The sequence below is a fragment of the Bombus vancouverensis genome, chromosome 6 (assembly GCF_051014615.1).
Source record: "Bombus vancouverensis nearcticus chromosome 6, iyBomVanc1_principal, whole genome shotgun sequence".
NCBI lineage: Eukaryota > Metazoa > Arthropoda > Insecta > Hymenoptera > Apidae > Bombus > Bombus vancouverensis.
Window position 1 is genome coordinate 8076295 of NC_134916.1, and position 26728 is coordinate 8103022.

A 26728-nucleotide genomic window follows, 5' to 3' on the forward strand; every position below is an offset into this window, starting at 1 on the left:
AATTTGCGATGGATCGGTTCTTACCGTTAAACTGCATCTATCTGAAAAATTTGGCTCAGCAGTGCACCGCTCCTGCTATTTCCTATCAAAAATCCAAGTCCATATCGGACGATTCTCCGATCAATGGTTTCATCTTCGCGGTACGCAATCACGGCGACAACACTTTTTCTACAATATTGACGAACAACGAACTCTTCGTAGTTGGTTCCGATTGTTCACCTCGAACTTGCACTTAGAACACAGTTTACGTATTTTATCTCTACATGTATGTATATCGCTGTTTCAATCTTTTCATAAATTTTTGCGATTCTTATGTGCATTTAGTTCTACTCGGTTTCATTATAGTCAGTTTCACAATAGGCCTTTCAAATATAAGATTAATATAAATAAGACTAAACGTCTAGATAAACTCGAAATATCCGTATGTCTGACACATAAATGACGGTGTAAGGGAGTATGGCAGTCTTGGAAGAAACACGGATCGCTAAAAATCCTATAAATTATTACGTTCTCTATCTCTTCAGCTATTTCATAAGTATCGCCTTTTGTAAGCGGCGCGAGTAAGCTCTCCTATAACTAACTGAATATCTAACTTATCGTATCCAGAAATATGTGATTTCCTACCAGTTCCAGGCCGTTTTATTACACGTCATATCCACGAACGCTAACTCTGTTGCGTGAGATCGCCTCCCTCTGCACCTGTTTGACCCTTACCGCAACCGGCCTCCATGTATAATGCAAACAATAATTGTCATCGTTGAATCAACCAGCAGTGCAAGAAACCAGCAGCGAAATCAACAACCTGTCCGCAAGTGTAACGCCACATATGATTTATTAAATTGCTCGTGTATACAAGATAAAATTTCATACGGATTCAAACGTTCACAAACGGCCAGTTGTCTTCGACGCGACGTAGCAATGTTTTGAACTGAACGAATATTCTTCTGTTGAACTTTATTAAACTCTATTTCGTTCGTACAAAGTACGCAGTCTCCTGAAACCATGTCGAAACGAATGACGCCGGAGAAAGTGATCGACATCATTTGGTTTAGCGTAGCTTTGACTTTCTGTTGGCCGCTTCCTATCAATAGCAGCGGAACGCGAATTCTGGTTCACAAAATTTTGCAGATCAGTAGCGTTATTAGCGCTTGCATGCTTCTTCTGCCTCTGCTATATTCGATTTATCTGCACCTAGACGATATAATCATTGTTTCCGAATGCATCTGCCTATTTTTAGGTGTGAGTCAAACTATAGTTCAGTCTATTATCTGCTTGATCAATCACGATTCTCTGCAAGTAAGTTTTTATTCGCTTCTACCTTACGTTTGATTGGAAAAGATACGCGCTTTAACAACGGGTTACAGCACGTAGTCGAGGAAATGATAATCTGCGTTAAACAAGCGCGAGAATACGAAAGGGAAATTTTTTCCAAGCATATCGCGCGATGCAGCGTCTTTTATGCAAGTTCTATTATGTGCATATACCTGGCTGCGACTGCTTTTTCGATAGGACCTGCAATCTTGCCGCTATCCTTCCCAAGCGAAGCGGAATACCCATTTCGCGTTAATTATACGCCAGTGTACGTTATCATATACATGCAGCAGTCTATCCTCAGCTATCAATGCGTTGCACATATATGCCTAAGCATGTTTGGATCGCTTCTATTTTGGTTCACCGCCGCGAGATTCCAGTGTTTGGCCATGGAATTAAAAAGGACTGCAGACGTTCGTACGCTGATCGTTTGCGTTGAGAAACAATTACATTTGAGAAGGTAAGAGTGAGATTTTAAAACGCGTGGACGAAACGGAGCGTTCATGTTTATCGCGAGTTCTTTTTTTTTCTAGATACGCAAAAGAAGTGGTGAATAATTTTCGTTTCATAGTGCTTTACGCTATAGGAGTAAGCACGTCTGCTCTAACTTTATGTGGTATTATATTGCTCGTGGTAAGTGAAGCTTGTAATATTTTGTACGACGAATTCACTAAATAGCTTACGTCTAGGATGTACCGCCAATGGTGAAAATACAGTTCGTAACTGTATGCCTCACTGTACTTACGGAGATTTATGTATACGCGTGGTCAGCCGATTACATGAAAGATATGGTAAATCAGGTTCTATTGTTTAGGTGTAAGGAAAGAGGTAGTAATATGACCACTTTTATTGATGAAACTCTGATTATATTTATGAAACGTTTCGATGTGCAAAAAGATATTTAACAGGCGAAAATTGCTTTCATAATTGCTAGCGATTGACGATGCAGACGTTAAAAAGGTAAATGAACAACGATGTATTGTAAATTATAACTGCTTGTTGTTGCTGCGACGAGATGCTGTATGTGATTTCAGAAATAATTGCCTGTTTCGTTTCGTTTCTCTCATTTCATATTACTACCTCTTTCCGTGTATAATCTGTAAGTTATGTTTCTTTAAATACCACTAATCCTTCCTATGCCTTAGAGCATAAATGTCTCACGGAGTGTATACGACATAATATGGTACAAGCAGAAGTTAGAAATGCAAAAAAATCTGTTGACTATGCTGGAATGTCAGGAACCAATAACTCTCTCTGTGAGTTGCATAATACCAGAGCTTTCTTTGCGTTACTTTTGTTCGGTAAGGACCAAGTATCGATTGGAAGAAATTGCAGCAATTTCAAACTAGCTCCATTTTGTACATATTATTAGTTACACATACGTATTATTCCAATTTATAAAAGAAAAAAAAAGAAAGGGAAAAATGATTTTCTACTTAGTAGCAAGTCATATAAATTACCCATTATAAATAACAAATATCATAGATTATAAAATTATAAATCCATATCATAAAATAACATAAAGCAACGTATAACTTTATAATGTACTACTGGAACTAAACACCCAGACATATTTGACAAATTAAAGTTATAATATCTGCTAAACTGATAGTTTTTCGACATAAATAGATTGTTACCTTTTCGTAGGGAATGCCAAAATGGTTCGATTAATGTATGACAAAATGTATGGTTTTATCTAAAGAAATTAAGTTGTTCTTGCACCCTACTCGACCTACAAAAATATTTTTCCACCATACGATGTCTCGCTTTAAACCAGACAACGGATGTTAAAACATTTTGTTGGTAACTTCAATCCCTCGCGCAGTACCGTGCCATTTTCACTTAAACAAAACACAAGCAAGTGTACATACTATATACATATACACAAGCAGCATCCCAAAAATACAGCTATCTCTGTATTTTCTTCTTGTAACTATCCAAATCGAGTAAGGTATGCCTTAAAATTGAGAAAAAAATGAAACTGACGTGCAAATAAAAAGAGAAAGGAGCGAATGCACGTAAAAGTGAAAAATAATCCTTTTTTCAATATATAAATTTCAAACTTTTGCGGTCAATGTAGAGTCGGTGTCGTTTGTAACGCGAACAATTTACATAAATTTTCAGTTACACGATAATCTATTTAATGCAGTGAAATATTCTTAGAAGTTGTCGAATATTGCTAAAGGTTCTTAAGACGACTGATTCTGAAGTACAGAATGATAATTGAAACACCAGTTTATCCACACATTTAGGGACAACACGCATTGTCGATCAATTGCTGACGACTACTGGAGTCGTTGAAGTATACGAGCGCGTACGCACTTGGTCGTGGTAACCAGCGAGTCTTTGACGATCACGGAAACACGAGCAACGCACAGGCGGTCGGTAGGTCAGGGTGACTAATATTAGACTGATATTTTGTAGAGGATTATTTTTCTCTACCTAGTGGTATTTCTTCCTTTCTCTCTTTTTTCACTTCTTTTTTCTTGTTCTCTTTTCTTTTTTTTTTTTATTTAACGTCTTTTAGTGTCTTAGCTTTATTTTTGCAAAGATATTGATTACCTTGCAAAAAAATCTATTAGGGGACCACCAGAGAAACGTACTCTACCGGGAAAGATATATCATTCTTTTCTTTTGCGTCCTTTCTACCTGCTTAGGGGTGAATTTTTTAAAAACCGTTGAAACACTTTTACAGATTTTTAAATGGCATCTGTGTGTTAGAGAGGAATGTTGTAAGTGAAAAAGTACAGTCCTATAACCGACATCTGTTGAGTAAGGCGAAATTTTGAATTACGCCTCATTCGACCTAGGAGATATCGAAGAGTCCGTAAAAACACATTTCACCTCGTTCCATTCCCTTAGGACACGATTTTGAAACAATCGCTTTTTAGTGAGTGGTTTGTGCTGTGGAAGAAGCATATCCTCCAGATTTCATGTTTCTATATTGAGGAATTTAGGGTGTGCATTGAAGAGTTAGTCAGAACATTGTGCGTGTGCGTGTGTATAGGTCTTTCTCTTAATCAAATTGTCATAAAACGAAGATATAGCTGCAATCTCTTTAATTGTTACGAATGAATTAATTAAGAATAACATTATGATTAATAAGTTGATAATATTTCAGTATCTGTCCAATACTTTCTCCATCTTCACCACTTTACGTATCGTGATCGAAGATAATGCAGAATAAATGCGAATAAAAGAATATGGACATTGTTTTAATTGTATATTATGGAACGATGCTTTTATTGTGATTAGTCGTGATTAAAATCCCAATTGCAAACTAAGCTCTGTAACCACCAAATTATTATAGGAAACAAGTTTATATCAAGCTATAATTTTTTTTTTAATATAATGCTACAATAAGATACGTTGTTGGAATATATTTCTGGCTCTTGCAACAGCTGCGTCATTTGTAATTACCCGTTTTATGATAATTATTCTGTCAACCAATAGCTTTTCTTTTGTCTGTAGTACCAGGTTAATTCATAGGCCCGTGCGTATTTTTATTTATAGAGGTGGGTGGGTGGGGGGGGGGGAGAGAAGATAAAACCAAGATTTTGTTCAATCTACGATGTATTTGCCACTGTATACACTTTCTGGTTCTCTTAATTTGTGGTTCTTATTTCATGTTCGTAAATATGCGCCCAAACCTGCAGACAGACAAGATACTTTTGTCACTAATACAATATAATATAATATGAGTCGTTCCTACAATCGAATCCTTCCTTTACTTAGATAACCTTTTATTATTATTATTGTTGTTGTTGTTGTTGTTGTTGATAATAGATATTAAGAAAAGACATAATCATCGATGAAAAAATCGATCGAAAGTGTAGAATAAACTTTACACAAGAATTTGTTGCGATACTTTGTTTTCAAGAAAAATAACTTTGTACACTCGATGCATGCAAATGCGCTTAACTAAAGTTTAGTTTCATATCTTTCCGTATAGTATTATTTCTATTCAACGTTGTGTGCACAAGTATCATCAAGATTGAAGGAATATTGCTTAAAAGAGGTTTCTGTCGACAGTCGAAAGATGAAAAACAATGAAGAATTCACTGAGGATGGAATGTGGTAACTTTATTTTTGTAAAAAAGTTGCATGTTTACCCGGTGCGGATAGCATTTGCGATACGTATCGTATTTTGATGTATAAATGGGCATGAAAATTAAACGCATCGGCGGGATTAATAAAACTACTAAACTCTGAAATAATGGTACACCGGAATCGTCGTATGTAACGTGCTTGGTCGAATCAAATTTTCCATCTTTTCGTCATTAAGAACTCTCTACTCATTGATAGAAAAAACATAAAGCAGATATCAAACTGATTTGATAACTGCATTAGCGACGGATTGTAACGATGATTTGTATACGAGACAAATGTAATTTATTTTCCATTATACATTTACGAGGAATATGGTTGATAAAATTATGATTTTGATTTGAAAAGTTTGATACAAAAAGGATGTATTCTAATAGAGCGGAACGATGTTATACAGATAATTTTACGTGCATTTATTGTTGAAACGTTTGTCAACGTTATTGTTGAAAATTGTAAAATCAAATCCATCGCGTCGTGAAAATTTGTCTTCTAATTTATTTTCGTGGTTCATTGTAATGATGCGGCGAATTGGAGGGGCTGATGTTTTTAGTGTAATTTAATAATACACTAGGCCAAACCACTTCGTTATCACCTACAACTGGTTGTTGTTTAACCGTTCTGTATGATCTTCTCGTTCTTCGAACGTCAAGAAACTTTTTGGTTCCTTCCTCGGGCTGCGTTTCCTTCGCGTTGTTTTCATCTTGGTCCACGCAGCTTAATTGCGTTCGATTGTTCAAGTTCGTTTTCACGACGGTTTCTTCGTTCTGAATGTAATTATTATTCGTTTGCTCTTCGTTCTCAAAAATTGTCAAACCGTTTTCATTATTTAGCTGATTGGTAACTGTCACGGTGATGTCATCTTCGTCTAAATCGAGCTTCGACAAATCCACGTTGAACCATGCGACAGAGTCAAGTTGCCTGTTGGCATCCTGATGAGAATTTCTTGTAGAATCCAAGGCATTTTCTTTATCGTGATTGGCGAACGCATCTTCGAATAGCTGACTGGCGATAAATCCTGACACTGTATTAACGTGCCATTCGACCAGCTCCTCGCTGCTAACAGAAATCCCATCTTCTTCTCCGTTCGTGGTAACATTAACCTGTTTCTTGTCATTTTTAATGTCGCCAATCGTCTTGAAGTAAATACTATGGTCGTATCTATAGGTTTCCAGGCAAGAGCTGTCCAAATTGCTGTTTGATTGGTAATTGAGAGTTGCGCAGCAATCGATCTTGGTTTCCTCCGGTCGAGATTTTCGTCGTGACTTTTTCAAGCTATGAAAACGCGGACTCCAGGAGCAATCGTCGATAATCAGCTTGTTGGAGGAAATACTCCAGCGTGGCTCCTGTCCTCCTTGCATAGTCATGCGACCTCTTGATAGTCTTTGTGATCTCAACCGGTTGTAACCTCTTGCGTACGCAGCCCATCGCTCGATTCGTTGAAAAATATACTCGGTTTCTTCGTTCCACCATTCCGACAGACCCTTTTGAATCGTTACACTAACATCCTCGGACATTATCACTGTTGCGGAGCACTTGAAACGATGGTAATCGCACGTATTACGCGCGACCGTCTTTATTAAAGGCGGCAACCAAATGTCGTACGACGAACGATGGATAACGAACGATAAATTTAGGTAAGAAGATAGGAAACGATTGGATTTTTGAAGAGACAACGGTTTGATTTATAGGGTACCTTCGAAGCACTAGAAATACCGAAGCCATCGAAGAGCTGTCATAATCCATGACCGTGACTTCGTACAAAGTTACGTGAAATTTTGTTTCTCGCTTTGTTGCCTGTGTGGCTTATACGAATTCCGCCCATACTGTGGTCACAAGCTCCGTAGTAAGCGAAAAGATGTATGTATCTGTAAAGTTAATCGCGCCAACTGTCTTAGATAACAAGCATCGATGGATTAACGTGGAGGTGATTCGTATAATAATTTTTATGAAACGACTATTCGCTGAATTTCAGGCGTGAATAAAATTTGATATACCTATAATAGTATTTAAAAGCTGCTATTGCCAACATTTTACATCGAATTTAAAAGTATCGCTATGTAAAAGTGAATAGAAGTTAAACAAACATTTTCTCTTATACGTAGGTGATTAGTCGCGTTGTTGCGTAGTATATCTGATCTGATTAAGTGAATTAAATCATGTCAATATCGTGAATAATAAATAGTTTTTCGAATACATTGTTCAAATTCGATAAAATAATTATAGTAAATAGGTAAAACTTGGTACCGTTATCGAAAGCAGTGTTCGTGCCTTCTTACACGCATATTTTAACATGAGAAACGATCACGTATGTAAACGATTTCACAAGGTAAGTGCGTTTAATATCACTTTGCATGTAATATCGGCAGTGACAATATTTCACGAAAAGGTGTCGTCCATATACGTGTAAAGACATACATCGCTTGGTTCAAGTCCTCGTGAATCTTGATATCGTTAACATTTATTTAATTACGATAATCCAATAGGACAGAATGGAAAAATGAAAAAATGGAAAATTGAAAACTCTTACGAATCTATATAAATATTTACCGGAGGTACGCAATTAACAATACCGTAAAGCAAGTTGAATCATCGACTCGCAATTCATCGACTCAGTTATCAAGGGAAACGGATCTTCTTATGAATTGGTCAGCTACACTCAAAAGCACACGCATATATCGTTTTATTTGCACGCAATCGTGTTTCGTATCTTCGCATTCCTATACTATATTCTTATATACCTTCGCTTGAAAATGATTGAAAATTCAATAAAACGAAAATTGTTGTACGTTATGCGGAAACTCGTTGAAAGCGGCAAACGTAATATACAGCGTTATTCACAATTTCATTTAGTTACTAAGTTCCAGTTAAGGGGCTAGATGAAACGACCTATACTGTTCAACAGAGAGAAAAGTCAAGATGGTAAAACGGTAATACGGTTATTCCAACTGCCAATCTTCGGATACCGCCGTGGAATATTAAACGTTCGACACAGGAGATGTGGCCGTTCTACGCGGCCAAGAAAATTCTTTATCAAACCAAAGCTACGTGAATTAAAATTCAAATAGCCCCTCAATGTTGCCCCGGGATACCGGGAATGATGGAGCGGCTGTTGTATAAAAAACCACGTGCAAACTCTTCTGCCGATTTTCGGACCCCTATATCGTACAGGTGAACAGCAGCTAACCTCGGTCCATCTTTTCTTGCGGTAACGTGAATCGTTAATCCTGTGTGCTGGCGCCCAATAATATAATTTTGTTACGTGACAGTCGTTCGGAATATTAATGGTATTTAATCGTTACGTATCGTAGTAATTTTGATCGAACATTTTAATCGATCGAACTCTAACGTTTTCTAAACATAAATATAACTTTTGCTCCAATTTGCATGATGCCGGTCATTTGGTTATTTTATGCCAAATGTGAAACAGCCGCCGAACTTGTTACAAGGGTGGGTATAAAGCTTACTCAATTCGTTATACGTTTGATTAAAAACATTATATATGTCGGGTTAACACTGGGAGTAGGGTTGTGGGCGTTAAATGAATCTTCACGGGAATTAGCCATTGATGCGGTACAACACAGGTGTAGTTTATTACAATAATGGGGTTGTTACAGTCTTGACAATTAATCACGGCGATTAGGCACTCGCGACGCTAGTGACAATGGTCTCAGGTTCGATAACGAATCCGCGGTCAACGGGATGATAGATGTACGTTCTCACAGAATCTAAGTTTGTTGATAGACAAAACGTTCATCCCTTGACCGAGGCTACGTTTGACGACTGATTGTCGCCTCGAGCCCAAGCTCATTATCACAAATCTCGAACAATTACAATCGGACTGGATGACTACAATTGTTTAATTACAGCTATGGTAGATTCTAGATTACAATGTTACGGGATTTCCTCAAAATTCCAAAGCCGCGCGTCCGTCAGGACGGAGATTACCTTTTGCTTCATTTTTTCATGTCTATCCGTCCAAGTTATGTTTTTATTACCGGAAGTAAGTGCATACAAGGGTTTCATTATCTGTGAGAATTTAGGGACGAATTTTCGGAAGTAAGAGCCTAAACCTATGAATTGCCTGAGCTGTGTGACGGTCGTTGGCGCACTAAAGAACTCAAGGCGTGTATTTTACTTGGGTTGGGACGAACTCCGTCATGAATTACATATCCCAAATAGAGTACCGATGTCTTTAGAAAAGAACATTTTGAAAAGTTAAAAGAGAATCCGGCTTTTACGAGGGTATCTAATACGGTGTTCAATCTTTCTAGGACTTGATCTATCGAGTCGGCAATAATTAGGACGTCATCCAAGTAAACAACAACGTATGAATACGCGAGGTCGCCTAAGGCATTGAGAATGGCCCTCTGAGAAACGGACGGTGCATTTTTCAATCCGAACGGCATCGTTATGTACTCGTATTGTCCGTCGGATGTAACGAACGCTGTATACTCTGTCGAATTAGGATGAATGGGAATTTGATGAAACCCGCTGGCCATGTCCAGGCTAATGAAGTATCTCGCCTTTTGCAATCTCGCGATTTGATCCGCGATAAGGGGTAGGGGATACCGATCCGTGACCGTATTTTTATTTAACGCTCGAAAATCTACACAGTCTATCTGAGCCGTCCTTTTTCTTTACGAGTAACATAGGGCTTGCGAATGGTGAACTACTAGGCCTTATGATTTTCGCTCTAATTAGTTCGCTGATTCTCTCTCGCACTATTCTTCGCTCTTCCTCGCTAAGTCTATAAGGACTTCTTTGTACGGTGATGTTGGGATCAATTAATCGAATTTCTAACTGGCCCGTATTTACACGAGTACGCGGGAAACCCGTAATAAATGACTGTTTAAAATTTTGGAGAATAGAAATGAATCGGCTTTTATCATTACCAAATACCTCAGAGTCTACTTCATTAAGATCGATCTCATTTTCAGCGGTTTTATTGCAAGCATTAACTATCTCTGTTTTGCAAATATCGAGGCTATTGTGCGTAATATTTACATCGAATCCTTGGCTTAAAATTTCGCGATCAATCATAATATCATACTTTAAATAACTATCGACAAGGACGTGAAAAGTTGTCTCCAATGTAAAACCGTTAATACGTACAACGGACAAAATCTGAGACGTACTTTTAACTCAAGTATTCCCGATTCCTCGCATTACTACTATATCGACTACGGATTCTTTAATTAATGAGCATTCGATTCCAAAATCGAAGTAAAATGGGAACGACTCACCCAGATGACTTAGACTACCCGTTGGAGACTCCACCACGCAGGAGTTCGTTTTTGGAGACGGGTTTTCTGCCTTGCAGTAGCGGACAATCAGGTGCAATATCGCCCTCCGCACGGCACTTGAAGCAAATCACCTGGGACGGTGTAGCTGACCGGCTTCCTTCCCGGCGTCGTGCATTCCTCTGCTTTTCGCTCCGCATCCTCTTGCGGCACTCCGTCGCTTTATGCCCGCGGATCCCACAGTGGTAGCACTATCGGTGGTTAGAAAAAGATGCTAGCCGCCCTCGAGGGAAAGTTGCTAGTGGGAGACGTCGTTCGTTGAAAAATAGGTCTCCCCTATGTTCCCGTAGTTGGGATACAGATTGTTTGTCTGTTTGAAGGACTTTAGTTAACTAAATCTTAAGATTTATAACGGGCCCTCGGGCTAGCTGAACATGTATTGCGGAGACGCATCGACGTCTGGCTATCATCTTACTCAAAGAATAGGATCTGCGTGTGGCGCGCCACGGGACAGAAACCGTTGGAATGTTTACTGTCGCGTGCCGCTACAAATATTTCTTTTAAGCAGAGCTATAGAATTACTTTGCTCATGTATCAAAATCACTTTTTTGCTCATGTATAATATAGAAAATCTGCTTGTTGACCATGATGATTTCATAGATTTCGTAAGTAAACGACAACAGTTTGACGATTATGGTCATATGAAATTGGAGAAAAGGGAACAATTCGAAGATTATGGTTATATGCGATTTGGCAAGAGGCACGATTAACTACCGATGATACTAATACTTTTGAGATGATAATTTCAATCGTGTGGCGTCGTTCCACTATCATCGTCGCGATACTAGATGAAATATATTTTACATTACAAATACGCATTCTGTTATTCTGCCCTTTCTCCTCCCTTCTTTTTCTCATTGAGTTAATTGGGGGAAAAAGGACACAATGAGTCAACATGTAATATTATAATAACAAGCATAATTACGTTTTAATGTTCTAATAATTACGTTCCTCTTCTCGTGTGTTAATTATTTATCATGAGACAATGATGAGATGATGACAATGATTTTAATTAAAAAATAATTTAATACCGTTATCTTCGATGAAAGTCTCCGTAACATCTATCTACTTTTATCCTTCAAAATGATTCGATACACATTTTAATTGTGGATAATATACCGTTATTATTCTGAAAGTATAACGTACCTTAACTGCTCTTACACTAAATACGGTATAAAGATCGTTTCATTATTTCACGAATCATTTCGCTTTAGTGTGGAGATGTCTTATCGTCAGGGAGAAATTTATTGCGAGAAATGTTCACCAGAGCAATCATAATTTGTCCCTCAAATCACTTTTGCATGTTAGCTAGCGACGATCCATTCTTAACGTAGGACCGGTTACCTTAGCGCCGTTCAATTTCCAAACAATTTGTCGTTGGACTGCGTGTGGCTCCTGGTAAGAGGACTGTGACGAACGAATGACGCGGCACACACCTCAGCCATTTGCAATTGTATGAGCATTTGAACAATTTGGCCCAGCAGTGCACCGCCCCTGCTATTTCCTATCAAAAATCCAAGTCCTTGTCGGACGATTCTCCGATATATCACTATATGCCTTGAGACAAAAAAATTTTAACTTTGCGCTACGCAATCACAGCGATGGATCTTCTTGTCAAATGTCAATGAATAACAAGTTTTTCACTGTTAGATTCAATCTTTCCCCTTGAATTTCGACGTAAAAATCATTTACATATCTTGTCTTTCACATATACGTATGTACATCGCTGTTCTCATCTTTTCATAAATCTCTGCTCACAATAGTCCTTTCAAGTTCAAACATAAGACTAAGCGTCTGGCTAAACTCGAAATATCCGTGTGCCTGATACATAAATAACGGCGTAAGAGAGTCTGTCAGTCTTGGAAGAAACGCGTATCGCTAAAGATCCTATAAATTATCAAGTTCTATACCTCACCAGTTATTTCAGAAGTATCGCCTTCTGTAAGTGGCGCGAGTAAGCTCTCCTATAACTAACTGAATATCTAACTTATCGCATCCAGAAGTATGTGATTTCCTACCTGTTCCAGACCGTTTTATTACACGTCATATCCACGAACGCTAACTCTGTTGCGTGAGATCGCCTCCCACTGCACCTGTTTGCCCCTTACCGCAACCGGCCTCCATGTATAATGCAAACAATAATTGTCATCGTTGAATCAACCAGCAATGCAAGAAACCAGCAGCGAAATCAACAACCTTGTCCGCGAATGTAACGCCGAATATGATTTATTAAACTGTTCGTGTGTACAAGATAATTTCATACGGATTCAAACGTCCGCAAACGGCCAGTTGTGTTCGACGCGATATAGCAATGTTTTGTACTGAACGAATATCCTTCTGTTGAATTTTATTAAACTCTATTTCGTTCGTACAAGGTACGCAGTCCCTTGAAATTATGCCGAAAAGAATAACGCCGGAGAAAGTGATGGACATCGTTTGGTTTAGCGTAGCTTTGACTTTCTGTTGGCCGCCTCCTATCAATAGCAGCGGAACGCGAACTCTGGTTCACAAAATTTTGCAGATGAGTGGCGTTATTAACGCTTGCATGCTGCTCCCGCCGCTGCTATATTCGATTTATCTGCATCTAGACGATATAATCATTGTTTCTGAATGTATCTGTCTGTTTATGGTTGTAAGTCAAATTGTGGTTCAGACTGTTATATGTTTCATCAATCACGATTCCCTGCAAGTAAGTTTTTATTCACTTCCACCTTACGTTTGATTGAAAAAGATACGCGCTTTAACAACGGGTTACAGCACGTAGTCGAGGAAATGACAGTCTGCGTTAAACAAGCGCGAGAATACGAAATGGAAATTTTTTCCAAGCATATCGCGCGATGCAGCGTCTTTTATGCAAGTTCTATGGTATGTATTTACTTGACCGCGACTGCCTTTTCGATAGGACCTGCAGCCTTGCCGCTATCCTTCCCAAGCGAAGCGGAATATCCATTTCGCGTTAATTATACGCCAGTATACGTTATCATCTACACGCAACAGTCTATCCTCAGCTATCAAAGCGCAGCACATATATGCTTAAGCATGTTTGGATCGCTTCTGCTTTGGTTTACCGCCGCGAGATTCCAGTGTTTGGCCATGGAATTAAAAAAGACGTCAGACGTTAGTACGCTGATCGTTTGCGTTGAGAAACAATTATATTTGAGAAGGTAAGAGTGAGATTTTACAACGCATGGACGAAACGGAGCGTTCATGTTCATCGCGAGTTCTTTTTTTTCTAGATACGCAAAAGAAGTGGTGGATAATCTTCGTTACATAGTGCTTTACGCTATAGGAGTAAGCACGTCTGCTCTAACTTTATGTGGCATTATATTGCTCGTGGTAAGTGAAGCTTGTAATATTTTGTACAACGAATTAACTAAATAGTTTACATCTAGGATGTACCGCCAATGGTGAAAATACAGTTCGTAACTCTATGCCTCACTTTACTTACGGAGATTTACGTATACGCGTGGTCAGCCGATTACATGAAAGATATGGTAAATCAGGTTCTATTGTTTAGGTGTAAGGAAAGAGGTAGTAATATGACCACTTTTATTGATGAAACTCTGATTATATTTATGAAACGTTTCGATGTGCAAAAAGATATTTAACAGGCGAAAATTGCTTTCATAATTGCTAGCGATTGACGATGCAGACGTTAAAAAGGTAAATGAACAACGACGTGTTGTAAATTATAACTGCTTGTTGTCGTTGCACCGGACGTAATTTTAGAAATAATAGTCTGTTTCGTTTAATATTACCACGTTCAACCCGTGGTAATAGGTAGGTAATAATACGTTCATATTACCACCTCTTTTTTCGCGCAATCTATGAATTGTGTTCCCTTAGATACAACTAATTCCTCGTATGTCATAGAGCATAAATGTTTCACGAAGCGCATACGACACGATATGGTATAAACAAACGTTGGAAGTGCAAAAAAATTTGTCGATCGTGCTGGTATATCAAGAGCCAGTAACTCTCTCTGTCAGTTGTATAATACCAGAGCTTTCTTTGCGTTATTATTGTTCGGTAAGGACCACATATCGATTAATACTTGCTGCAATAGAACAAATAAAATTCTACAGCTAAATTTGGCAAAAATTTTTCAAATAAATCAAATGCCATATTTGACGTTGTTCGGTTACATGCAACGGTAAACGTAATTGCAATTTTTCAAATTGTTAATTTTACTTTTAAGACACTGTTCGCATTTTCAGTTGATCGCGATGCAGCCTCATTGCCAGAGTGTAAATGATATTCTGTCTAATGTTCTGTTTGCAAGATTTCTATTATCAATATCACTTAACTATGAATATAGTGTCCATATAGATCCATATTATATATTTTTCTTTTATTCAAATTGCCATAAAACTGGCATATAACTGCAATCTCTTTAATTGTAATCAACGAACTAATCAAAGATGACATATAATTAACAAGCTGAAAATATTTCAGTATCTGTCCAATACTTTCTCCATCTTCACTGCTTTGCGTGTGGTGATCGAAGATAATGCAGAATAAATGCGAGTAAAAGAATATGGATACTGTTTTAATCGTATATTACAAAACGATGCTTTTATCGTGGTAGTTGCGATTAAAATCACAATTGCAGAATGAGCCCTGTAACCACTACAGTATTATAGAAAACAAGTTCCTATCAAGCTGTAATTTGTTTTTAATACGATAGTACAATATAATTATAATAGTTGCATTATTTGTAATTATCCGATTTATCATAGTTGTTTCGTATAATGTAACCACCAGCTTTTGTTTTATCGGTAATATCGGTTGAGATCATAGGTCCGTACGCATTTGTAATTGAATCAAAATAAAACGAAACTAACGTTACTTTTCCATCTATACTGTATTTGCCACTCTGCAATTTCTCTATACACTTCCTGGCCCTTTTAATTTGTAGTTTTTAATTTTATGTTTGCAAATATGCGCCGGAACCTGCAGACTGACTAGATGCTTTTATCACTAATGTAACACGGATCCAACAGGAATGGAACACAAATTCCTTCGTTTACTTGGATAATCCTTTGTTGTTGTTGTTATTATTATTATTACTATTACTATTATTATTATTATTATCATTATTATTATTGTTATTATTATTATTATTATTATTATTGTTATTATTATTATTATTATTATTATTACGAGTAGATTTCCATATTGTATCCTTTCTATTCACTTCATCTTAACACACGTGGATGTTCATGTTTCATACTACGTAGAAAACTCTTTAACAAGCAAGTCACAATAACAGAGACATTACTTTATCAGCATATTCTCTAACGACAATAATAATTCATTTCTTTCGACGAATTCGATAAAATATATTCTCGGTTATTTTTGTACATTTCAATTTTCAATCCTTACAGTCTTTTATATTAGACACATTGATGTGTTCGGAAGGCTGACTGTCTTGAAACGTACGCAGTTTGTATCTTCTTGATTTTAAATCAGCTATTTGTTTATGAAGTTCCATATTGTCATCTAAAAACGTGTACGTCCCGTCTCGCTTTTCCAATTCTTCCAGACTATATCCGATAGTCCGTCGATTTAAGAGCCATGGTTCCGGTGGTGGTGGCGGTGGCGGCGGTAACGTTCTTCGTTTCATGGGATGAGGTGATCTGTAATGAATTTCCGTTGTTGTTCGATAATCCATGTTACGGGCTTCATCGGCATCGTACACGATATCCGTCAATGTCTCTTGTTTTTCTTCGGGCCTGCGATATATTTTTCACATGTCATAAGAAATATCATACATTTATTTCTTACAAACGTGTAACATTATACTTGTATGATATAATTGATATATTATTGTGATCGTATGATATTATTGGTATTATTTTGTGATATTACGCGATATTATTTTTCTAAACTATCAATATGTGCTGATTCATCGGATCATAAGTATATAAAGTGATTTCTTCTATAGTATTCTCTTTCCAGTAGTAGATATTTAATAAAATGTAATTGTCGAAGAAAAAATCGGATACTTTGTTTTGAAGAAAAATGAATGACCGTGCACCTAGCTAAAATGAAATTCTGCTTATCCATCCAACACTGCGTGCACAAATATCATTACGATTGAATTTTCCTCGAAGGAGATTCCTGTCGTCATTCGAAAGATGAAAATTACACAAAATTCGTCAAGGGTGGTAATTTTATTTCTATAAAAAAGTTCCTTATTTACGATATGGATAGCATTTGCAACGTGTATTGCGTTCTTATATAAATGTACATGAAAACTAAACGCTTTAATTTTATACTAAAAGCTAGTTTCTTAATGTACGATACAAAATAGCTACAGTATTTGTTCCATTCTTTTCAATTTCCTTCGTAAACATTTTACTATATATTTAAAACTTTCTCGCGAGAGATTGTTCTATTCATATTTTGCTGCTACTAACGACAAACCTATACACAATACGCGTCATATTTTTCATAATGCTCCACTCGCTATAAAAGATAACTGTGATTATAGTTTTCAAACAATTGCCATAATAATAATTATCGTCTCACATTGGATGGAATCATCTATTTTGACTATTCTTTAATATCGAATAAAAAATTATTTCACGAATACATACTCTAACGTTGCAAGTGACTTGATATGAAGCAGAGTACGTTGCGGATAAATTGGTTTATACGAGTCTTTTAATTCTATTTGAGACAACATCGCGTGTGTTTCCGTAATTCCTGTACAAGCAGGTTCTGGTCCTAGTCTTTCATACGATGATTTATGAAGATTCCCTTTCGGTGGAAATATGTCTTTGTTGTCTCTGGGTTCAGCCAACGTATGCATTTGCCTGTAAATAGCAAATTTTAAGTTTTGTCAAAGTCTACAAATAACGACGTATCGACTTCTCATATGTATATTCACGAGTCAACTATGTATGTGTAAGATCGAAAGTTTTAACAAAACGGGAAAATAAGGCGGGGCAAAGGAACCGGATAAGCCCGAGAATCAACGACAAGGTCATAATAAATAACAAATAAATATAGGTGGACTGAATATAGCTGGACTATTAAACACGACAAACTATTAAATAAATGTTTCTGAGAATTTCATCTTCCTAAAGCGTAAAACAATATTTAAAAAATACACCTAACACGTTATATAATAGCATTGCACGCGTATTCATATACATATACACACACATATACGTATCCATACGTGTAAATATTATTAATTATATCTTCTTGGCTAAAAGTTTCGGAAAGAGTAATACTTACATCACGGAAGATGATATTTAACTTGATAATTTACTACGATAAAAATGAGTAGTAATTAGTATGTTTAATGATCAATTTGTATGTCCTTTTCCCCATTTACCACTTTGCATCGTAATATTAGAGATTTTATTTATTTTGTGCTACGTAGAAAGAAAACTACACGCACAGTTGAAAGCTGTTGCAGTTTGAGTGGTCTGACAATCTATATTGACTATATTGACTATAGTGACTATAGTGACGAAACTGCGTTGCTACGCACAATAGAAGGCGGGAACGTTTCACCCTTCTTCGTTTTCCTTGTTACAGCTTGACAACATAGGGAATACTATCGAATACAAGGAGTAAGAAACATAGGAGTATATACGATGCAAACTTCTGTATCATATCACAATTTAAAAAGTATATCTTATACAAGAAGTTACATGTCATGGTAAAGTTTTGGAAGTATATAAAATAATGTGCATAAAATATTCCAGAATATAATACTTGGATAAGAGTTAGGAATGCATGGCTGAAGATGTAAACTAATAAAATAATAAAAGATAATAAAAATAGTAAAATTTAACATTTTTCCATAAATAATACATATAGATAATATATGGATGAAGTATTTATATTGGAAGGATCGACAAAAAATTTTTCCGAAGCTTCGAGTCGATTAAAAATTAAACGAACGACAGACATTTCCCCAAAATTTATCACACTGGTATAAATATCGATTACACGTGTATCGAATAACAATAAAATATTATTTTTATTTCTGTGCATATTTGTATAAATAAATAATGAAATATGCTTACCAATCATGAACCTTTACTTTGGTGTTGTAAATAGCAGGAGTATGAAAAACAATCGGTTCGAAATCTTTAAATTCATCTTCACAGGTTGGAAAGACGACCTACGATTCAACCAGTATATTTTCTATATTTATAATACTTTGTATACAAAAATAAATCCGTACAATAATATTGATTCTAATTTATACGCCATTGTAACAGGCCATTATACGTATACAGGTAACAGAAGGAACTTGCGGAAATAAATGTAACGAAATGCAAAGAAAAGAACCGAGGTAATATCTATTTTTGTCGAATAAAATTAAACATAAATAAATTAAACATGAAGTTTTGTGCGAGTACAGACTTCGTAGCACGATCAAAAAATTGATAATTGTCAATAATTTGATAACGCTTTTTATACAAATATAATCTTACGTTCAGTTTCCCTTTCGTCAACATTTATTCTTCTTTTCAGTTAGGCAACTTGAATATTTGTTATTTTTCTTGATATTTTATCCTACGGGATAACGTGATTAATCGAAAGTTAATCGGAATCCAGTGTCAATTATTTTCAAAAACATTTCAAAAACATTTCAAGAACATCGCGTAAAACATCGTCTTGTTGCGCAAAATAACGTCTGTCGAATCTCTGATATCTTCACGTTTCTTAGATTTTACGATATACGTGGACGTAAATTATTAAAATTCTATCGCAGAATTGAATGTTACTCTTAAATAACTTTAGCGAAAGTACAGGTTTTGCGAGTTTACTCGGAAACATATAAAAAAGATGAATAGTACGCTAAAAGAAGTGATATTAGAGAAATGTCGGAAGAAGGTTATTTCTCTGGAATCGTATAGCGAGAACGAAGGAGAAGTGGAAGAGATGGAAGAAAAAGAAAGCGAAATAGTAGAGGAATTACCTTTCGAAGATATTCTCGCTGACAAACGTCGTAAATATAGCGCTAAAGAAGAATTCATTTTTCTTCTTTATAATGACACTTTGCAGTATTTTGTGAAAGAGTAATCGTTTTCATTTTCGCTCTCGTTTAAATTTTTACTGAAATTTTGATATTTCTATCAACTCTCTTTGATACCTTTATGAACTGTTACGATCCAAAGTTCCATATACGTACGATTTTCCCTGTTTATTACGTTTAACAGCCGAGTAAAATACGCGTTAAAAATGTCAATTACTCGATGTTTGTTATTTAACATTCATTGTTTAATATAGGTGGGATGGCACGTATTTAAGAAAAAAGCCTACGAAGATATTGGTCGATGATTCGAGAAATTCGTCCAACGATGACGAAGATATAGGTGAAAGACAAGATTGCGAAGATGTAAATGAATCGAAAGAAAGCGACAATAATTCCGAAGAATTTAATAACGATACAAATAAATCAAGTTTCGTTTCGTCTTGGAAATTATCACTGCCCGATGAATTTGCAAATATAAGATTTATTAGTAATAATACGTACAGCGGTCGTATTAGTAGAAAAATGATGGAGGGTGAAGGCGTATACAAATGGTCTAACGGTGCTCGGTATAAAGTAAGAATTTTCAAATTTCCTATTATTACGATACAAGTATATAAATTTCAGCGATACAAGTCGTTAATGGAATTCATACATGTAATACATACGGTCATCATTCTTTGCGGCAATATGCTTTTCATGCATTAAAGATTATATCAATGGCAAAAGCGATTGTATATATTTTACAAAAAAACCTTGCACTTGGTTAACAATTACTCTAGTTATTAATCATAATATACGATTAATTTATATATATATGATTTTTTTTAATTTTGCCTCAACATAAATAGAAACGATAAAATAAATAACTTCCCTCGCTTTTCGTTATTATTGAAAGTTGTGTGGTTTCATAGGGAGAATTCGAACAGAATGTTATGCATGGCAAAGGTCTATTAGAATGGAACAATGTTTGCTGGTACGAAGGTGATTTTACGAACGGCTACCGACATGGTAGAGGAATTATGGTGGATGGAGAAAATCGTTACATGTATACCGGTCAATGGCATATGGGTCAAAGACATGGGAAAGGGTAAGTACGTAACAAAGTACAGGTGAAATATTTTCACAAGCCAGAGAAAGACCGTTTCTACACCGATGTAAAATCGATGATTATTAAAATATCGCAGACATAATTATGTAATACGACGAAACGTTTTTTAACGCGTAAAACTTACGTCCTTTACAAATCTACTAGTAAAACAATTAATCCGATTTATGTCTTAGGATGTGTTAGTTGTTGGTGTGGCTATTATTATTAGATATATGTTCAGGTTGTTATAAAAGTGTTAGAATTGCACGTAAAATACCATTGTGGAGTAATTCGATACACCGAAACAAACGCGAAAATTCATATGCAAAAGTGTCGATAGAAGCTTATTTTTCAACTTAACTTACAAGCAATCGAATTTCGCGCTAGAGACATTCTATCATATCGCCGTGTCCCTTGTCCTGCAAAGCCTCTCGACGAGAAACATTCGATTTCGACGCGTCCTCTTGACGGTATCATTTTGAACGCGTGATTTACTGAGCTACGTGCACGTGGGATTGTCGCCACTTGTTACCATATTTAAGTATCTTACTTAGTAAGGCAACATTTTTGTTATACAAAGACAGACGTGTTCTTCTTCGGTACGCAATCTGTTGACGACGATTTTATTCTCTGGTAATATAATTATTGGCAAAAAGTGTCGTTATCATATTCACTGCGATACAAGTTTTTTTGTAAATAATCAGTTTTTTGTAAATGTACTTGTTAAAAAAGTTATTCCCGTTACTCTGACAATGGTTCATACGACGGTGATTGGGTAATGAACAAAATGAACGGGATTGGATTACGAATTTATCCAAGCGGTGGCCGTTACGTGGGTCAATGGAAGAACGGAGTTCGTGATGGTATCGGAACCATGGTTTGGCCCAATGGGAGTCTCTATCGTGGGGAATGGAAATGCGGTGCAATGCACGGGTTTGTTTTGGTCCCTATGGTTTTATAACGATGAATGAAAGAAATATAGTTACATTGGAGGAGTGGTTAAAATACTTACGTTAGTTTTATTTAATATTACAAGATAATACAATGTTTGCAGCTATGGAGAGTACGTATGGAATGGATTTTTTAATAAAACGTTTGCTTGGCCGCAAGAAGCATCGTACGTAGGTTACTGGCGTCGCGGAATGCGTCATGGCAAAGGTGAATCTATACTGTTATTCTGAAACAATGTTCGATAAAGATAATAATAAGATCGTTATAATAGGGGAGATAAAGCTGAATTCCGTCGGTGGAGCTAAGTATTCTGGTTATTGGAAGGATAATAAAAAGCATGGTTACGGAGTTATAATTGGTAACGCGAACGTTTTACAAAATTAAGATATTTGTAGCAAAGATACATATTGTTGACGCAGCCAACCTCGAGAACTCGAATCACAAGGCAACGACTAAAAAAGCCTTCGAGCTGTGGAGATTTTACTTTTTCTACGAATAAGACAGGTTTAATATTCGAAACGAGTGGAACAAGTTTTGCGCGAAAGTCGATATTCTTCGAATTGCAGAGGATGTAGAGACTCAAGTTCTAGAGGTCAATTATTTATTTGAAAAATAAGCGACAAGTTGAATCGTGATTTTTTCATTGTAAAGCGTAGATTCGTATATCGTAGCTACGTATATTATAGGACACGTATACGATATTTATACACGGTTTTCACAAAGAAGCGGAAGGCTTTTTTTTTATTTATTTATTGATATTTACAATCAATTCTCGCATTGAGAAAGAAGCGGAAGGTAACGAGCAAAATTGTTATGCGAGTTATCGAGGTTCGACTAATAACGTAAGCTAGTTATTTTTCATCCTTTATTATCAACATGAGATTGTATTACAAATGATTCCCTTATATTTGATATGACGTTTTTTGATGGATCAAATATTGCGTCAAAGTAAAAATATTCGTGTTTTATGCAGGAAGTAACGGGCACAAGTTTGAGGCTAATCCATTATTTTCAAATGATATTTTGTGTGCGCCGAACGTTGTAGCCGATAATTTAGAAACTGAAACGAAAACGAAGGATGAAGGAGAATGCATGCGGACAGCTAAAGAAATAAAAACAGCGTAAGAATGCCATATACATATACATTGTACACTGTACAATAACGATCATAGGTACAAAATGAGTACAATTGATGTAACAGTTTATACAAAGTCGGTAGTAAAATGTATCTACGCACATATGTACAATAACGAAATATAAGAAATATATTTCAATGTAAATTAATATAATTAATTTCTACTTAATCATTGATAGATTTGTCGAGAAACCTGGTCAATTGGTAGAAACTTGGCCAACACCTATTCTGAAGCCAGAACAGTTTCTATGTTTATCTTACTATATAACTCGTCTATTGGATCCAAAAAATATGGAGCCATCTGTCGTATTTTCGCCTCCATCTGGAAAATGCTACAGTTGTGAAAGAGAATCTTGTTCTTGTTTGCCACATCCACTTTCCATAGGTCAATATTTCTAATTATTATTTAACATATACTACACGTAAATTACGCAAATTGCAAGTGTAAATGAAAATAATTCGAAAATACGATTGCATTTCTTCTTCGTATTTTAATCGGATAAAGTGACACCGTTATTTCGTTACACGATAATAACGGCGACATTTTTAAATTCTTATTAATAAAATAAAAGTATTTCCACTCGTGTATACTAAACTTTTGCACTAAACGTTTGAACGAAAGATGTTCAAGGAGTGAGTGGCGACTTACATGAAAAACTTTCATGCAGATACGATTACAAGTGAACGAAACGACATCACGCAGACACATGCGCCCGAATCCTACACCGAGAATATGATAGAATCTGTCTGGAAATATGAAGAATGCTGGACATATAATTGTTTGACGTTTCACATGCATCGTTTACGTGAAATTTACAACGATTATGCTACGTTATTTGCCAAGTCGGCGCCAAAATGCAATCTGGCGATGAGTAGATTATGTTTATGGCAATTATGGAGAGATTGTGGTATTCATAAGAAAGGACTTAGCCTCACTGAAATCGATAGTTACATTGGTGAACGTTAATTGATAACTACAGTAAACATCGTTGTATATTATGTCACAGTACTGTACAAAAGTCCTTTTCTTGGACCGTCAGTAGTGATCACTACAGAGTAGTAATCTCACAATGATGGTAATAATACTTTTAGGGGATACGTATTTGTGGTGTTTGACTTTCTTAAGTAATAACGATAGACCTAAGATAATATTAAGTATCTTTATATTCATTTGGTAGGTAGCCTAAGATTTTGCACAGTACTGTGTACCAGTGCATATTGTATATGTATATGAGTAAATTAGTTTTTAATGCAACAAAACAGTAGTTTGGAATAATATCCGCTATCGCAAACACGTCTCGCTATAAAGGTTCTATTATTAATGTGAATCGTTAAAATATTAGCGAAAAATGAAACCACGATGGTGAAAGATCCTCTTCATCCGTTCGAAAAGATTGAAATCTGGCAATTTTTACACGCCTTGTTAGAAGTTTCTTGGCACTTATATACTAAACACAACGACGATGAAGTCGAGGAAATGAACGGAAAAATCGCTGGTGGTTTGCACAAATTTTTAAAAAACTGTATATATCCTCATGCTGGAAATCATGTTGGTACGTAAGTACATACCTAATACGGTAACATTATCATAAATAAGATAATATGAATGTAAAAAGTGGCTTTTGAAAAGAAAAGGTGGTATTGTTATGAAGACAATTTATGTCATAAGGAATATAATTTGCGTCTATGTAAGTTTTTGGGAATTTTCATTAAACTAAATGAAACAAATGTTTATGACTCTATGAAACAGCTAGGAAATCTTTTGTGTTGTTAATCATTTGCACAACAAATACAACTTTTTCAATTTTAAACAGAAATTTTTTAAATAAAATACAACTTTCCAGGTAGTCTGTGCCGTGAAAATCAAGATTTGCTACCTATATACTGCGTCTTTGAATTGTACCAACAGATTGGCTATCCAGTTTCTGCAAAAGATCTCCTTCGTGCGACGTGCGTTTTAAAACGTAAGCTAACTGTCTGTTGTTATTTGTTATTTAAATTTTTCAATTATTAACTTCCGAAATTTTTGTCAACTTTCGATAGAAAGTAAATAAACATTAAATAATGTAATAACTTTTGAACGTTGTGCAAATTTTTGTAACGCTTGCAAAAACGTATTGACGTTTTACAAATTAAATTTATTTTTATTTAAGAAACACTGTAGCTATATAGCAACTATATATATTTTTTTTCGGTATATGAAAAAAAGAAAGAAAAAGAGAGCAATTGGAACAAAACATACAACGTTACAGTACTTTATTAATAGTAAACATCTATGTTGGTATATTTCACATTGCGCGTACAGTTCCTAGAGCAATGGTATCTTTACATTAAAGCGTATGAATATTTTAATGATGCAGACAGGGCAGATCCAATGCTTTCTTCGACTACTGCCGAAGCTGTGGAAAATTTTCCGGATGGAATTAATTCTGTGACGATAGGCGAAAAAGTCAGCTACTTACTGAAACTTGACGAAATCTTTTCGTCACCCGATCGTACGATTAATATATCAAGAAGAAATGCAAATAATTTATGTAGCAGTGGGTATAGCACATTTTATAAAAATTATCGTACATGCTTCGTTTGCGTTAAGAACGTTATTCGTATTACAGATAACGGATTGTTGGTCTTTACACAACTAGGGACTAGAAAAATGATAGAAATTATGATGCTAATATGTCCTGGAATAAAAGATGCAAGTAGTGGTGTAATTATAAACATGGATTATAAGGTATATTATCGTAATTCAAATTTTGATATATTTGATACAAATGAAATTCAATAAACCTTTTTAAAGATAATCTGTTGATAGAACGATCTGGTTGTTATTTGATTATACTTGATTTGCTTCGGTGTCTCTTCAATTTTTAACATCATAATATTTAAACGACGTTGTTATGCTATTATATTACTATTATCAGATTTTGACGCACCGGTTTACATATATAAACACAAATTCTTAGTGAAACGCGTTATATGAAACAAATGAAAGATATGGCAGCAGTCAGGTCGTCTCTATACATAATTACTTGCGATTAGTCTTGTATGTTGCTCGCATGTAAAATTGCATAATGTCGATAACTACGAATATCGCTCGACATAGATAACTTTATTAATGGTTATGATTGTTATCACTATTATTATTATGCAATTTTTATTTTATTCGTACTACGTGATACGTATTAAAAAGATTATAAAACTGAAATTGAAAGTAGGTAAATTAACAAACAATATGAACAGTAATATAAAATGCAAATTATGTCAGACTGGGTTTCATCGATTATTTAAGTATCAAGTACATAATTATAGAATTATCATCGATTATATATATAAAAAGCATAAAACATTATAAGTAGCATAGATTAAAATGCGTTTATTACATCAATATATATGAATATCATAAACCAATATTGAATATCATATTTAATTTAATTTAACATGTGACTAATATTTTAATCAATGGTTATTTACAGATATTACAAAAATTGCATCTTCCCTAACTTAATTATCTCTCGCTTAAATGCATAATATATTTTACAGACACATCGTATACGGTATTTTTTTTATGGCATAATTTACAGTATAGAAATTTAATGTTACAGCTGACATTTCTCGAATTTTATGAAATAATACTAGAGGCAGCAAAGGAGTTACTTTCTTTAAGAAAGAAGACTCTGAGAATGTTGCATACAAAGAACATCGAGGAGGAAACCCTATCGTTAAAAGCCAATAATTTACTAAAAAGAGACGGTTCTAGAATTAGCGAACTGTCTCCAATCAAGATTTCAAGAACAAAGAAAGAACCCTAATATAATTCGATAAAGTAATAG

The 26728-nt window shown here is 35.6% G+C and overlaps 7 protein-coding genes across 8 annotated transcripts; 5 read left to right on the top strand and 2 right to left on the bottom strand.

Moving 5' to 3' along the window:
* Positions 1 to 1002: 1002 nt before the first annotated feature.
* On the top strand, positions 1003 to 2694 carry LOC117157990 (uncharacterized). Its single transcript, XM_076619434.1, has 5 exons — positions 1003 to 1296; positions 1365 to 1771; positions 1845 to 1944; positions 2001 to 2102; positions 2457 to 2694. The coding sequence occupies exons 1-5, from the start codon at positions 1003 to 1005 to the stop codon at positions 2658 to 2660; spliced, it is 1107 nt and encodes a 368-aa protein (XP_076475549.1). The 3' UTR covers positions 2661 to 2694.
* A 2172-nt stretch (positions 2695 to 4866) lies between these two features.
* Positions 4867 to 7076, bottom strand: LOC117157987 (uncharacterized). Of its 2 annotated transcripts, none has more exons than XM_076619436.1 (2): positions 6015 to 7076; positions 4867 to 4961 (listed from the first exon to the last, which is right to left on the bottom strand). In XM_076619436.1, exons 1-2 carry the CDS (start codon positions 6930 to 6932, stop codon positions 4917 to 4919), a joined length of 963 nt encoding a protein of 320 aa, XP_076475551.1. In that variant the 5' UTR covers positions 6933 to 7076; the 3' UTR covers positions 4867 to 4916. The 2 variants fall into 2 exon arrangements, with proteins under 2 accessions (XP_076475551.1, XP_033192287.1); XM_033336396.2 differs by having other exon boundaries at positions 5830 to 7076.
* A 1702-nt stretch (positions 7077 to 8778) lies between these two features.
* On the top strand, positions 8779 to 11428 carry Dsk (Drosulfakinin; the record flags this gene model as incomplete). The annotated part of the gene is made up of 2 exons (XM_076619127.1): positions 8779 to 8924; positions 11227 to 11428. Coding segments are annotated over 2 exons (348 nt in total), but the record flags the coding sequence as incomplete, so codon positions are not given.
* A 1560-nt stretch (positions 11429 to 12988) lies between these two features.
* On the top strand, positions 12989 to 15398 carry LOC117158102 (uncharacterized). The gene is made up of 6 exons (XM_076619474.1): positions 12989 to 13407; positions 13476 to 13882; positions 13955 to 14054; positions 14111 to 14212; positions 14592 to 14747; positions 15174 to 15398. The coding sequence occupies exons 1-6, from the start codon at positions 13114 to 13116 to the stop codon at positions 15237 to 15239; spliced, it is 1125 nt and encodes a 374-aa protein (XP_076475589.1). The 5' UTR covers positions 12989 to 13113; the 3' UTR covers positions 15240 to 15398.
* Positions 15399 to 16092: 694 nt separating this feature from the next.
* On the bottom strand, positions 16093 to 17539 carry LOC117158063 (uncharacterized). Its single transcript, XM_033336584.2, has 2 exons — positions 17321 to 17539; positions 16093 to 16453 (listed from the first exon to the last, which is right to left on the bottom strand). The coding sequence occupies exons 1-2, from the start codon at positions 17533 to 17535 to the stop codon at positions 16093 to 16095; spliced, it is 576 nt and encodes a 191-aa protein (XP_033192475.2). The 5' UTR covers positions 17536 to 17539.
* Positions 17540 to 20247: 2708 nt separating this feature from the next.
* Positions 20248 to 23865, top strand: LOC117158062 (uncharacterized). Its single transcript, XM_033336583.2, has 8 exons — positions 20248 to 20298; positions 20637 to 20812; positions 21545 to 21745; positions 21867 to 21970; positions 22035 to 22121; positions 22737 to 22884; positions 23078 to 23283; positions 23567 to 23865. Exons 1-8 carry the CDS (start codon positions 20248 to 20250, stop codon positions 23863 to 23865), a joined length of 1272 nt encoding a protein of 423 aa, XP_033192474.2.
* Positions 23866 to 24258: 393 nt separating this feature from the next.
* Positions 24259 to 24952, top strand: LOC117158149 (uncharacterized). The gene is made up of 3 exons (XM_076619128.1): positions 24259 to 24451; positions 24743 to 24862; positions 24942 to 24952. Exons 1-3 carry the CDS (start codon positions 24259 to 24261, stop codon positions 24950 to 24952), a joined length of 324 nt encoding a protein of 107 aa, XP_076475243.1.
* Positions 24953 to 26728: the final 1776 nt, after the last annotated feature.

What these genes read in the sequence shown, in the direction of transcription:
- LOC117158062 (XM_033336583.2), top strand. Translation starts at nt 20,248, where the DNA reads ATGATGGAGGGTGAAGGCGTATACAAATGGTCTAACGGTGCTCGGTAT. An exon ending in CTAACGGTGCTCGGTATAAA is followed by an intron (nt 20,299 to 20,636) that starts GTAAGAATTTTC and finishes GTGGTTTCATAG; the next exon opens with GGAGAATTCGAACAGAATGT. An exon ending in TGGTTACGGAGTTATAATTG is followed by an intron (nt 22,122 to 22,736) that starts GTAACGCGAACG and finishes TGTTTTATGCAG; the next exon opens with GAAGTAACGGGCACAAGTTT.
- LOC117157990 (XM_076619434.1), top strand. Translation starts at nt 1,003, where the DNA reads ATGTCGAAACGAATGACGCCGGAGAAAGTGATCGACATCATTTGGTTT. An exon ending in TCAATCACGATTCTCTGCAA is followed by an intron (nt 1,297 to 1,364) that starts GTAAGTTTTTAT and finishes AACGGGTTACAG; the next exon opens with CACGTAGTCGAGGAAATGAT. An exon ending in CCGATTACATGAAAGATATG is followed by an intron (nt 2,103 to 2,456) that starts GTAAATCAGGTT and finishes CCTATGCCTTAG; the next exon opens with AGCATAAATGTCTCACGGAG.
- LOC117157987 (XM_033336396.2), bottom strand. Translation starts at nt 6,932, where the DNA reads ATGTCCGAGGATGTTAGTGTAACGATTCAAAAGGGTCTGTCGGAATGG.
- LOC117158063 (XM_033336584.2), bottom strand. Translation starts at nt 17,535, where the DNA reads ATGCATACGTTGGCTGAACCCAGAGACAACAAAGACATATTTCCACCG. An exon ending in AAGTCACTTGCAACGTTAGA is followed by an intron (nt 16,454 to 17,320) that starts GTATGTATTCGT and finishes AATATATCGCAG; the next exon opens with GCCCGAAGAAAAACAAGAGA.
- LOC117158149 (XM_076619128.1), top strand. Translation starts at nt 24,259, where the DNA reads ATGGTGAAAGATCCTCTTCATCCGTTCGAAAAGATTGAAATCTGGCAA. An exon ending in TCATGCTGGAAATCATGTTG is followed by an intron (nt 24,452 to 24,742) that starts GTACGTAAGTAC and finishes ACAACTTTCCAG; the next exon opens with GTAGTCTGTGCCGTGAAAAT.
- LOC117158102 (XM_076619474.1), top strand. Translation starts at nt 13,114, where the DNA reads ATGCCGAAAAGAATAACGCCGGAGAAAGTGATGGACATCGTTTGGTTT. An exon ending in AAACAATTATATTTGAGAAG is followed by an intron (nt 13,883 to 13,954) that starts GTAAGAGTGAGA and finishes TTTTTTTTCTAG; the next exon opens with ATACGCAAAAGAAGTGGTGG. An exon ending in GTGGCATTATATTGCTCGTG is followed by an intron (nt 14,055 to 14,110) that starts GTAAGTGAAGCT and finishes GTTTACATCTAG; the next exon opens with GATGTACCGCCAATGGTGAA.